Genomic DNA, 12,845 nt, shown 5'->3' with positions numbered 1-12,845 from the left:
AAGAGACATAATAATAATAATAATAATAATAATAATAATAATAATAATAATAATAATAATAATAATAATAATAATAATAATAATAAAAGTTATCAGAAAAAAATGACCCTTTTAAGGTGTTCCAAAGGGGTCCGAGTCCAGGAAAGGGCATTATACGTCTCCTTTGGACCACGAACGTACATTATCATCAAAAACTCATCCCAATGAATCGTCATGGTTTCGTCAACACCAATAAGACTACATAGATGTTTTGCCTCTTCAGATGATACTGGTTCTCCATACAGACGTGCATGTACTGCAGCAAGATCCCGTGCCTCTATAAATCCCTCCATACCTGCTGATGGTTCCATATTAAACTCCATAAATACACGCTGTAGTTTCTTTATCAGTACATCATCATACTCCGTTCCATCTAATCGCAGAAGTACAATAAACATTTCCCATGTGATGAGCTCCTGTGGGGCTCGCGCCCGCAGCTGTTCAAAAAAGTCGTCCGTAAAGGCGCCAAAGTCCCGCTCCTGTCCTAGAATACGCATTCTCTCTCGTAGTCCATCCACCAACGCCGCTGCCGGTACTGTACCATTTTGTTGTACTTCCTTAAAGTAACGTTTCATCGCCCGTAGGTGAATCACTGCAGGATGAATACTCGGCCGTGGTGTGCTTCCTGACGCATGAAAAGCTAACACACAATTGCGTCTTGTCTGTTCAAATACCGCTTCTGCAACAGGTTGTGGTAGAGCCGTATGGCGTACTCCCACCTCTTTCACATTTGTGTTTCGCACCACCAACTCTGCGAGATAAGTACCACCTGTCCATGAAATAAACTCATTGTCGCTTAGTTCAATGCGCTCTAGTGAGGGGTGGTGGATTGCCATACGTGTGATAAAGTATACAGAGTCATTTGTGAGATAATTATCGGCAAAGTTTAGCGACTTGAGATCGGGAAGTCGCTTGCAAAGCTCTACTACCGGACGAACACCTTTTGGTCCTACGTACAACCTAGCAAAACTCAATTCCGTCGTCTTATTCCATTCTCCAATACGATCTGGAAACATAGCCGCTACTGCAGAGATTGGGCGACATTGGAAGCGCTGACACAATTCTCTATACGCCTCGCGTGGTGAAAGGGCGTGAAACTCTGACTGTAACTGCTGCACATTATACGGTACACCCGCCGTACTGTGAGACTCCGTTCCTGAACCTCCATCACGTGATGGCACAGAGAGCATTGGATGGCAATTCACTCTAACACCAACAACACAACAGCGGCAGAAAGATATGGGGGTTGAGGTTCCAGAGAAGAAGAAAAAGAGGAAAAAGAGGAAAAGTCATAAGGTAAATACAGAGTAACAACCGAAAGAAAAAGAAAAGTAGATAATGGTATATGAAATTGTGTACACCTCTATGTTTACATAGCCAAGAAAAATAAATAACTATATTAGATGACTGAAGAACAACAAAAAGAAAAAAAAAAGAATACAGCACACAATTATAAAGTAGCGTACAATCTGATACAAAGAGAAATATTAAGAAAGGGGGAAAAAATAATCCCGGTGTATCAACTGCTTCTCAGCGTACAGAAAAAAATATATATGCATATATAACGCCTATTATATGAAACTTGCAAAAACCCAGAAAGAAAATAGAGAAAAATAAAAATAAATAGAAAAAAATGACACAAATACAGAAAACAAGAAAAAAAAAGCAAGTGATAGTAATTAGGAGCTCTTAACGTGACATGGATTGTGCAAAACCAGGAATCCGATGTACCCTCCAGTGATACACTATTAACCTCATGATCTCCATTTGCACCGAGTAAAGAGGTTGTTGTGATGATATTACTAATTCTTCCTGTGGAATCGGCTAGTGTGTTGTGTGAAAGCAAGAAGAGTTTGAACAGTACACGTTTCATATTGGTCACAAGCGTCTTTTTCGCTTGTTCTGACTCTGCACAACAAAATATTGCCCCCTTTTCGTGTACTACAACAAATGCATACTTTGAAAATGTTAATGGGGGTTTAACACCAAGTTCAGTAGCAATATATATATATATATCGTTCACACTTGTCAATCTCCACGAATATGTTTTTTGTTCTCCATCAACGCGGTGTACGATGTAATCCCCTAGGAAAAGCCAAAAAGAGCGCACGAAGGAGATACAACCACTACGACAACACCATACAGGTATATCAGTTACTGAAGGTTCAGTAGAGTTCTTTCCATTGTTGTCAAGAGTTCTTTCAGTTTGATTTTTCTTTTCAGTCTTCCCCCCGCGCGGAGCCTCTACCATTGCTGGTTTAGCTTCTTTTTTACAATATCGACGAATATGTCGCACCAGTGCAAGCGCGTGTTGTACGTTTTTGGGGCATAAGAGCAACAAAATAGGATTGGGTCCGACAGAAAGTTGCAGATACAGTCCTTTCTTTGCACATGAACGTGGGGCTCGCATCAAAAAGCATAGCAGATAACTGACAATTCAGTACATGGTCAAGCACAATAGTTAGTTCTGGTTTCTCTGTATTTGGTCGCAAAAACAATAAACGTGAGTCTCCATCCAGTATCACCCAAGTTTGCTCCCAATTTTCAACAATAAATGGTTTAACACACTTGTATGCCCAAAAACCAAAGTGTAGCTCCCTTGTTAAGCTAAGTCGTAACAGTTTCGCTTTTCGTCTTACGGCTAAGAGAAATTCATGTATCTCAGCAGAAATATCGACTTCATTGGAACAGTTTTGTGTCATTGGTTCGCGGAAATCGTTAAAAGAAAAAAGTTTCTTTTCATACTGCTCAAAATTACTTTGATGAGAACGATTCTCTGCTGAAAATACATCTTTCCCCCCAGCAGCAAAAATAAGAAGGTGTCAAGCTTCTAGATCTATTAGCCGTTCTCCGTTAGCAATTATTGTCCCCAAAGAAACAAAGAACTTCTCCAACAAATCAGCATTTTCATTCATAAAAGGAAAAGAAGGATGTTCAATCTCAGGACGATCCATTGACTCTTCTATCCAAAGAAGGAGAGGCCTATACTCCTCCTCAAAAAATAGAAAAACAACAAGTCCGTCACGTTCCACCAGATATCGCTCATCAGATTCACAAAGCATACAAAACTCACAGAGATCTTCTACGCAATATTTCAATAGTTTCTCGCGAGTAGTCGCCTCTTCACCACAGAACTCCTCTGCTACATTCACATACACACGACGTTGAACATCTTCTGCAAAGGCAGCGCTACTAGGTGACACACGACCACTGACGATGGTAGAAGTGGATCCAGATGCATTGCCGTGCACATATTTTTGCTCCAGGGCTGCCATCAGTGCCTCCACCCGTCCACGATACTTCTCCAGCTGCGTGTCCGCAAGGCTGACCTTGGCAGGTGCGTACATTTCATAGAACACTGTCAGTCGAGCACGGTAGGAAAAGTAATTGTTGAGTGGGGTTGAGCTCCTGTACATCGTATCGGTAGCTGTTGCACCATTTTCCGGTTCAGGCCCCTATTTGTTTACCAATGCCTCAAACATTGCCTCTTCTTTTCCTTTGTATTTGATGAGCTGCTTGTCTACAAACTTCAATTTCTCTGCGGCGTAGGTGGTGTAGAACTGCACTAAACGCTGTTGGTAATATACCCTCCAATTCTCCGCAGATCCCTCACCGCTATCCTCATCCATTGCCGCTTGTGCTGTAGTTACTCCCTCCCACGTAACCAGGCTCTGGACCGAACATGTTCACAAGGGCTTGTAGAACTTCCTCCTCACGACCCGCATACTTTTCTAGTTGTGCGTCCACTCATTTTACCTTATCAGGCGCGTAGTGTTCGTAAAAGGCGATAAGGCGACTTCTGTAGTCCATCGAGATTGTTTACCCTCTTGCGAAGATAAAGCTCCAGGTACAGTGCTTCTCGCTTTCACGCCACACGGGAACATATAAGTGGTAATAAGAGGCGAGAGAAATAAAGACAAAGCAGAATGAAAAAAAAAGTGGGAAAATATTGTAGTATTCATAAGAATAAAGTCTCACAGACCATAGTGAAATAGGAAAAATAATAATAATAAAATAATAGGTAGTGCTTGCAGCAATAGGTGGTGTCAGACGAAACTAGACTGATACAAGCCTTTTGACCGCACACGCTCAAGCAGCACTTCAACTGAGGCCGTTCGCTTAACGTCCTCCGGGAACAACCGCCATTCCTTAGCAGCATCTGCAAAAGAGACATTAGTAAACCCTTTCATAAAGCTTTGTACAAAGAACACGTAATTTCCCTTGCGTCGACGAACTGTTGCACTACTTCTACTGCTACTACGAGCTCTTTTCTGCCCATCTACCATCTGTGATAATCCCTCATCCCGCTGAGACAACTTCATCTCTCGCTGTGATGCTAGTACAGCCATAACATGAGGAGCCCCTGTTTGAAGCGAATATGCGTTGTAGCTCTGTCCATCTTGTACCAAGAAATGTCCCATAGCGTCTACAGCGGCAATAACTGGTCTTGGTTCCTCAGAACTCACAAGAACAGCGGCTGCACCAAAACGACGTTTAATTTCCAGCGTTCCTGTCTTGGTGCGGTAATACACACCATTGACACGTACATTCATTCCCTTTCGTTTAAAGTATAATTGTACCTTCACCCACGCTTGATTTATGTTGTTTAAAAGAAGAAACAAAAAAATATGAATACAGAAAGAAAAAGAAAAAAAAACACAGTTTTGCTTCAACCCATCCATTCTATTACTAACACATCAAGAGAAAAATAAAAAATAAAAAAAAACGCCACCTACAGAGCCTCATTACACACTGAATGGGAAATAAACAATAACAAAAAAATTTTTTTCGCGACCATGTGTAATTTTTTCCCACGTATTTTCCTTTACTTTCCAACGTTTACACCCGCCGCCTTAGCGCCTTCAGTAGTTCCTCCTCCAAGGGAACACCCGCCTTGTTAAGAGACACCACTAGTAAAGCCTTTTCCACATCAGGAGTAGATCTTACATTTATTGTTTTCGCCCTCTGTGAAATTGCACACGCGAGTGCATTCTTCAATCCGCCAGAAGGGAGCTGCGGCAGAAGTGATGCCGCCGTATTCAACTCTTCCATCGTCGTACACCGCATACATGAATTAACAATAAGTTCAAGAAGAGTAGCCTGCATGGATACTACTACATCAGAAACGATATTGCAACATTGAAAAAGTCGTACTAACTGAGGAGTTGAGAATGTAACAACATACACAAGAGCCTTTTTGTGCCCTAACGGTCGAAGAAACAACAAGAGCAGCAATTGCTCTAAAAACAACTTCTTTCTTCCTCCAATACCACTACCAGTAACAACAATAGTTCCTTCTTTGGTTTCTCTCCGTGCAGCAACAGTTTCAAGTGATGTTACCAGCACTTCAAGGTGCAACAGTGTTACACTATCGGATTCATTCATCAAACAACGAAGAAAAAGTTCAAACGCCTCCACTGGGAACTCATGAGAGTCGCTTCTCATAAACTTTGTCATCTCCCGCAGTGAGAACTTCGCCGGATTCTGCTCGGTGTAATTCACTAACAAATCTGTAAGGGGCTTTAGCACAGTATCAAAACCTCCCTCTGCTACAAGACGGGGAGTTTTTCGCCATATATCAAACACAAATGCTGATGAGAGAGACGCAGTAGAACGCTCAAGTGATAGAGTGCAACGTTGCAATAAAGCACACGTCCTTCTGTATATTCCACCCTCACCAACTACAGTCGTCATATTAGTAGTATTTTTAGTACTAGTAGTAGCAGTAGATAATGACGGCGACGATAATATTTCTGTTGACATAGTTGTTTGTGATGATGATGATGTTAATGATAAACGTAACAGAGAAGGAACACGAAGCAGACCACAAACACTACAGATACACCCTGTGCATTCAGTTATTACAACAGATCCAGGACTGCCACGTTCCCATGATACAGGAAATTCTTCTAGCAGTCGAATACTCTCTGCAAAGAGTAAAGTGTCTTTTATGTTCTCGCTACAAGAATCTAGAATATCCAACGCTACTGAGAGCAATCCTGCAACTTTACCATTATATCGTTCCCAAATTGTATCACGTGTCTCATGGCATTTTGAAATAAGTCCTTCCAGTAATAATCGTGTTTCATCGCTTACACCATTTGTAGTGGAATCCTCTTTCTCCAGTACAGTTGCTATACATACAGTACCCAAAGAGCTAAGAAGTACATCCTTCGAACATAGCCCATCAAAACAATTAGAACGAATACAATTTAATATATGACTTCTAATGGACCGCGTGAGTTCACTTGGTTCAAGTGTTACAATAAACTCTAGCAGTTCATGACAGGCTTCCTCCTTAAGCTGTTGTCGTCTAAGAATATGTTGTAAGAGAAAATCCACCTCATCTGTATCAACAAATGAAGCACTACGAGTTCTAGAAAGCATTCGAATAATAGATTCTGCCGATAACAAATGTGCATCTAATAATAAACGATCCTTTAAGCTTTGATAGTCCTTCCCTAAAAGTAATTCATCCTCTCCTCCCAAGGAGGTATCACTATCTCTGCCGAAAAGACGGGTTTCTTGAAGAACCGATAACAACTCCTGCTGTGCATCACATACACATTCTGGTACAATAATAAGTGCCTCCACCACTAATGATCTACTAGAAGCAGTTAAATTACTTAAAAAATGAATCAGACGACGACATGTCGCTTTCCATAAGGATACATGTTTCATCTCCATTCGAAGTGTAGCTATAGACCAAAGTAATCGAGCTGTTTTTTGTTCATCCAGTTGTAATAATTGCTCTCTAGCACAATAAAGAAGTGTATCTACCATGTGTAATGATTGTGTTGGTGCAGCCTTGGCAAGAGCATGAAGTGATACTACAACTGTTAAAGGTTTCCATAGGGCAAATTGGGCATCTATTGTGCGTTCATCCAATTCCATTAGTAAATTTTTAATAGAAATAGGAGAAACACATCCACGAGAGCCACTCTTAACGATACGAAGAATATTTACAGCCACATCATCTGGCAGTGCTTGTGCTACCGGGAGATGTGAAATTAATGAGGTGAGTCGTTCTACAGATCCATTAGCAAAAGGTATCAGTTCTGTATCTATCTTATTAGAAGCAAGTGAAACCAATGAGGAACTTATGGAACTTGCATGTCGTACATTCTCAATGCGAGGTGGTAGATCAACCAGTGCTACTGCTCGAGTACAGATTTTCGTCAAAATGGCACGTGTCGAAGTGCTCATTTTCAGTGGAGCTGCAGTCCGTTTTTTTTTTTTTTTTCTCCCCCTTTATGACTCCTTGTCTGTGCAGCTTCACAATACAGAGAAAGAAAAAAAAAATAAGGTTATATTATATTTTTTCATACATTTAAGGCGTTAACACCCATAATGGGTAAGAATTGTTTGTATAAATGTGTGTGCGTGAATGTGTGTCTATGCGTAGGTACGAAGAGAAGAAACCGTGTTCCTTTCTTAATCTGATAACAGCGATATAAAAGAACTAAAAAAAAAACACGAAAGGTGTATTGTAAATAATATATATATATAGATAATGGATAATAGATGGTTATATCAAAACTGGTGAATGGTGCTTTGAGCAATGTTTCTCTTACTTCCACTTTTTTTTTGCTTTTCTTTTTCGTACCATCACTAATTACATTCTCTACACATCATCTTCTATTCCTTCTCACTTTGAGCATTCACTCCTCCTTCCATATCCTTCTCAGATTACCTTGTGTTTTTTTTTTCTTTTGCTTTTGTTTTTTCTTCATTTTTGTTTTTGTTTTTCATCTTCTTCTTGCCAAAGCATTTTTTATAGTATCCGCGTACACGGCATAAGATCATCTATGTCCTCCTTTTCAAACGCACATGATCCCTGCAGCAGTGCTACTCGTAATCGATGTGGAATACGTTCCTGCAGTACCCGCAAATTCACCGGATTCAGCTTCGCCAGCCAACGCAGGGTTAACTCGGTGAGGGAGAGATGTGTAAACAGTCCCAGTGGATAGCGGTAGAGGCGATTGGAGTAGTACACCACATCCGTGTCCCCCGGCAACTCCCCGCCGAATATTAAGAGAGATCCCTGCGCCACGACGGAGGCGTGTCCACTGCGGGCACTCGGCCGGGCCTTTCCGCCACATAACGTGAGATCCATCCAATGCGGGGCGGCCGCCGTTGTGTCAATGCACCAAAAGTCATCAAAGTACTCCTCCCCGTCGGTATCACCGCCGTGGATGTAAACACGGCCGCCGAGTAGTGCCATCACGCAGGAATAACGCGGTGGGGGACGTGGGGCGCCGCAGGAGGCAATTTCCTGCCACATATTCGTTGGAAAGTGATAACGAAAGAGCGAGTTGCTGTAGACAAGGCCGCCCGTCTGGGAAGCCGTATTGGCGCGGTAGCCACCAAATACATAGAGAAAATCCCCTTCTACTTGTGCACTGTGACCCAACAAGGGAAGAATGGGTTTCCCAAAGTTTCCAAGGGATTGTACTACATGCCAGGTGTGGGTATCAAGATCTAAATACCAGAAACTGTTAGATGTATTACATGGTTCGCCCATAAGTACATACATACGATTTTGGTAAATGTGTGCGGTGTGGAGTCTTCTATCTCCTGGACCATCTGGTTCTGGTGGTGCCATGTGTAACCACGACCAGGTAAAGGTAATAAGATTTAAAATAAGAACATCTGAAAATGACGCAGGCATATGTAAATCCTGCCCACCATAGACATACATGTTATCACCATAAACTACTGCGGAGTGACTAATACGTGGGGCAACAATATCACTGTTAATTGTTTCCTTGTATTTCCACCTACATGTCTTTAAGTCAAAGCAATGAACCTCGTTATACACATAATGCAATGCACCACCGCCAAAGAGAACAAGAAACTCATCCTTGTAATTAACCAAAGAGTGACAACAGCCATGTGGAGGCATATCACCACTAGGAGGAGCACTACTCCACATATACGTTGTCAGCGCACCTTTAGGTGACTGTGGGAGCATCGCAATAGCAAGAAGGATAATACGTTAGTTTAAAAAAAAACTGCACGTGAAACCTCAGGTATAAAAGAGTAATAATAACAATAATAATAATAATAATAATAATAATAATAATAATAATAATAATAATAATATATATATATATATATATATATATATATATATAACAAAAAAGAAAGAAATTGCTCTTGATCTATATTCCCTCTGGGGTAATGTTCACAGCGCAATGCCCAGAATACAGATATGCCAACAGATGGGAGAGGGGATTACGCCGCAAAATAATAGTAAAAAAACAAAGGAACAAAGGAAAATAAAAGAGAAAATTTAAAAAAAAAAATGAAACTATCAGTAAGGAAGAAAAACTTTTAAAAATAGAAATACTAGTGGAGCCAAAGTAGTAAAGAGGAAATGAAAGCGAAGGCTGCGATTACTGCGTCAAGAGCCGCCTCCAAATAGTGAGACTCCTTCAAGAACCACTTTAAAGACAAAAGAAAGAAGAAAGAAGAAACAAAGCAAATTCCAGAGGTTATACCACAATAGAGAGATACATGCATGGGAAGACACACATACACATACAAATGTAGATGGATAGATAAACACAGAGTATTTTAAATAATGAATAATAATAAAACACAAAGAGAGAGAGAGAGAAGGACATGTTATACGTAAACAAAATACAAAACAAAACAACAAAAATAATCAACCTTCCTTCAAAATTCGTTGAACTTCAAACTCATCCACGGCATTTCGTACCGCATAAAGCCACCGTGGAGCATCGTGTGGTAACTCCACTACCATTCGAGCCACCTCGCCCAACTTTGCAAGTTCAGACAACAACGAGAGCATTAACGCTTCTTCTTCATCTTTCTCATTACTTAATGTGAGTGAAGCCATTGCTTGATGAAGACCAGAGTACTCCCTCACCGCCGCACAGAACACCTCAAGAATAAGAGAAGGACAACAACAACGTCCCTGAAGAAGTGCATAACCCCCATGTATCACCGCAGAAAGACGGAAAAGTCTATTCTTCTCGCCTGCGCAGGTGAAAAACTGCAATAACGAAATAAGAACACGCTGAAGTCGTGGGGCGTTTGGACTCTGTGAAAGTGTATTCAACACATAGAGTGAAAAACAGTCTTTCTCACTTCTCCATTCAAAATCCCCATTCTTTTCTATTTGTGTCATAAATGTTTCTAACGCACTTATGAGAATTTCTGATGCCACTAACAATTCCATTGGACGCACTAATCTCCACAAAACACAAAAGTGCAGAGGATTCACTGCAGACCATTCTCTAACCATTCCTTCATATATCTTCCACTCTGGTGCACCTGCATGAATTGTACGTTGAACCCATGCGGCTATTCGTTCAGCTGCACGATAACATTGAACAGCATCATATTCAATACGTTGTAATACATGCAAAACACACCATACATCCTGTAAAGATCTCACTATACAAGAGTTAAGTTCTACACGTGTAAGATCATCCAGTCCTTCAGCATCAAAACATCCACATGAGAGTTCCATATTACTCTGATTCATAAGTAATGCCAAATGGGATGCGAGTTCCCATCGTGGTGTTTTGTCCTCACCACATGGTAGTAATACACCATTCCAAAGACTCTCCATCACGTAGTGTAGAGGAGAGATACCCAACTGCCGTAGTGCCTTGCTAATAGCAGCAGCAACCACAACATTATTGAATGACATCACAGATTCCCGCAATAATTCTATTAAAACAGAAACTATATTAGAAATCTGATCCGCTCTCCATTGATCTTTATAGCGACGTGACACAACAGGGAAAAGTGGAGCATTTTTTACTAATACTCTTAGTGCTTCTTCTCCTAATTGTTGTTGTTGTAGTCCTTGTTCTTCTTGATGATGTAATTTACCATGTTGAGCTACTAATGCTTGATAAGAAAGATCAGCATCCCAGACTGCTGCGATGAGATAACCTTCTCTTGTTACTGTCTGTACTCCCAAATGCCGTACTGGCAATAACAATCGACACAACCGCTCGTACGTTACAAAGAGTGTAATTGAAAATTCATCATGTCGAACCGCAAATTCATCCCCGTCATTTTCAGACAAGTACATTGCAATATCTGCGATATCAGAAGCAGATAAACGTCCCAACCATGCAAGTAACGCCATCTGACAACTTTCCACAAATTCTCGCAATCGATTTAATGCCTCTAATTTACACTCATTTGTTTTACGAATATCCTCCACTATCATGGCAAAGTCTTCTGGATCGTCTGTTTCATCCATTACAGGCACAGAGAGTGGTGTCAGCGCTTGTGCAAGCACACTTAGTCCCTCACACACCACAAGCAAAGTTTCCAATGACTGTGATGATGATAATGATGCTGATAATTGCATAATCACTTCTGTGCTTGTTGGTTCTGCTAACACACTCCGTAGCACTTGTGCGGATAACGCTAAAGCCTGATATAACTCATTTTCAGGTCCAAGTTGTACCACCACAGTTTCTACAGAAGACTCCAATACGGATGCAATCACACAACAGATGTGCGATAATGGTGCTTGTGTTCCCTCACTATGAACAGCTGCCAGTGCAGATTGTAAAAGGGTTACAGCCGTTGTATCAAGTATCGTAAGAGAACGTAGTATAGTAGTAATAGCCTCCAGTACAGACTCACTTGCCGTACCGCCTTGCAGTTGTTCTATTGCAGATTTCCAAAACAGTGAAGAAGGGAGTTGAGACCAAAACAAAGGGGCGATATCTTGTGCATCATTAACCGTACATTCTGTTAAGAATGTTACTCCTTGTGTAATAATAATTGCCTGTATACTTAAATCTTCTATAGGCATAGAAGTAAGGACAAGACTCATACTATTTTGTACACATAATCGTTGCGTTGAACGGCGTATGGGTCCTATTGATACCCGACGATCACTTAACACACTCATTACAGCAGAAAACAATTTCATAAAGAGACGCACTTCTGATATCTCAGTTGGTACAGTTGATCCAAAAACATTCAGCAATCCTTCTATAACATTAACACTGGATTGAAGTAGCAACAGTGATGACAGATAAATATAATTGTGTCAAGACGGTTTCTGGAAGCTGTGGTGTACGTAGCGATTGCAAGTAAAAAAACAACAACTCACTAAGATCAGATGGTCTTCTGTCATTGATTGGACGTGATAACGCTTCTGGAATATACTGCAAACAAAACATACGATTAAGAATAGCTACCAACAGTAATGAGGAGGCAGACATGGATCCTGCAAAATACTTAACAAACGCCTCTGCCAGCATACGTGGTGGAATCTCCTGTGAAGTTATGTTTGATGTAAATGCCGCCTGGCGGAGTTCATCCCGCAGCAACACACCGGCCTCAGTGTTCCCCGTCGTGAGGAACGCCTCCACGGCAGTCCACACATGTTGTGAAACCGGCCCTTGCATCTAATAGAAATAAGTGAAAATAAATTCAAAAACGAAGAAGGAAAGAAAAAAGAATAGTAATTCGCAAACCCAATAAAAAAAAAAAAAAGACATCAAGGGAAAGAAGAAGAAAAACACAACACGCACGCTCAGAAAAAAAAAGAACGTATAATGTGCATAAATTTAGCGACAACTATTTGATAAAAAAAAGGAAAAAAAAACTACAAGATACTGCGCCAACAAGCACGCAACACATCTTTATATATATATTCAATAACTTATCCAGCAATCATAACGTCAAAAATAACACAAAACAAAGGAATACAGGTAATAAACTGAAAAAATCCGTTCATAATAAAACTTGGATTTTGCTCTCACCCTTTTTCTCTTTCTACCCCTTTCTTTTTTTTTTCG

General features: G+C 40.7%; 8 protein-coding genes across 9 annotated transcripts; all 8 read right to left on the bottom strand.

Moving 5' to 3' along the window:
* Nucleotides 1–92: 92 nt before the first annotated feature.
* LSM04_001745 (uncharacterized protein) lies at nt 93–1,229 on the bottom strand (the record flags this gene model as incomplete). The annotated part of the gene is made up of 1 exon (XM_067337793.1): nt 93–1,229. The coding sequence occupies one exon, from the start codon at nt 1,227–1,229 to the stop codon at nt 93–95; it is 1,137 nt and encodes a 378-aa protein (XP_067194698.1).
* A 1,080-nt stretch (nt 1,230–2,309) lies between these two features.
* Nucleotides 2,310–2,741, bottom strand: LSM04_006912 (uncharacterized protein; the record flags this gene model as incomplete). The annotated part of the gene is made up of 1 exon (XM_067337781.1): nt 2,310–2,741. One exon carries the CDS (start codon nt 2,739–2,741, stop codon nt 2,310–2,312), a length of 432 nt encoding a protein of 143 aa, XP_067194776.1.
* Nucleotides 2,742–2,861: 120 nt separating this feature from the next.
* Nucleotides 2,862–3,455, bottom strand: LSM04_003806 (uncharacterized protein; the record flags this gene model as incomplete). Its single annotated transcript, XM_067337770.1, has 1 exon — nt 2,862–3,455. One exon carries the CDS (start codon nt 3,453–3,455, stop codon nt 2,862–2,864), a length of 594 nt encoding a protein of 197 aa, XP_067194723.1.
* A 39-nt stretch (nt 3,456–3,494) lies between these two features.
* LSM04_005990 (uncharacterized protein) lies at nt 3,495–3,923 on the bottom strand (the record flags this gene model as incomplete). The annotated part of the gene is made up of 2 exons (XM_067337759.1): nt 3,495–3,708; nt 3,796–3,923. 2 exons carry the CDS (start codon nt 3,921–3,923, stop codon nt 3,495–3,497), a joined length of 342 nt encoding a protein of 113 aa, XP_067194765.1.
* Nucleotides 3,924–4,085: 162 nt separating this feature from the next.
* Nucleotides 4,086–4,592, bottom strand: LSM04_008981 (uncharacterized protein; the record flags this gene model as incomplete). Its single annotated transcript, XM_067337748.1, has 1 exon — nt 4,086–4,592. One exon carries the CDS (start codon nt 4,590–4,592, stop codon nt 4,086–4,088), a length of 507 nt encoding a protein of 168 aa, XP_067194808.1.
* A 286-nt stretch (nt 4,593–4,878) lies between these two features.
* Nucleotides 4,879–7,245, bottom strand: LSM04_002923 (uncharacterized protein; the record flags this gene model as incomplete). Its single annotated transcript, XM_067337737.1, has 1 exon — nt 4,879–7,245. The coding sequence occupies one exon, from the start codon at nt 7,243–7,245 to the stop codon at nt 4,879–4,881; it is 2,367 nt and encodes a 788-aa protein (XP_067194712.1).
* A 568-nt stretch (nt 7,246–7,813) lies between these two features.
* LSM04_007145 (uncharacterized protein) lies at nt 7,814–9,013 on the bottom strand (the record flags this gene model as incomplete). The annotated part of the gene is made up of 1 exon (XM_067337726.1): nt 7,814–9,013. The coding sequence occupies one exon, from the start codon at nt 9,011–9,013 to the stop codon at nt 7,814–7,816; it is 1,200 nt and encodes a 399-aa protein (XP_067194780.1).
* A 696-nt stretch (nt 9,014–9,709) lies between these two features.
* Nucleotides 9,710–12,452, bottom strand: LSM04_000805 (uncharacterized protein; the record flags this gene model as incomplete). Of its 2 annotated transcripts, XM_067337715.1 has the most annotated exons (2): nt 9,710–12,047; nt 12,151–12,452. In XM_067337715.1, 2 exons carry the CDS (start codon nt 12,450–12,452, stop codon nt 9,710–9,712), a joined length of 2,640 nt encoding a protein of 879 aa, XP_067194686.1. The 2 variants fall into 2 exon arrangements, with proteins under 2 accessions (XP_067194686.1, XP_067194685.1); XM_067337714.1 differs by having other exon boundaries at nt 12,042–12,452.
* Between the last annotated feature and the right edge of the window lie 393 nt (nt 12,453–12,845).

Source organism: Trypanosoma melophagium (genome assembly GCF_022059095.1).
Source record: "Trypanosoma melophagium isolate St. Kilda chromosome Unknown ctg10segment3, whole genome shotgun sequence".
Taxonomy (NCBI): domain Eukaryota; phylum Euglenozoa; class Kinetoplastea; order Trypanosomatida; family Trypanosomatidae; genus Trypanosoma; species Trypanosoma melophagium.
The sequence above is the reverse complement of the archived record's forward strand: the minus strand, read 5'-3'. Positions and strand labels throughout refer to the sequence as shown.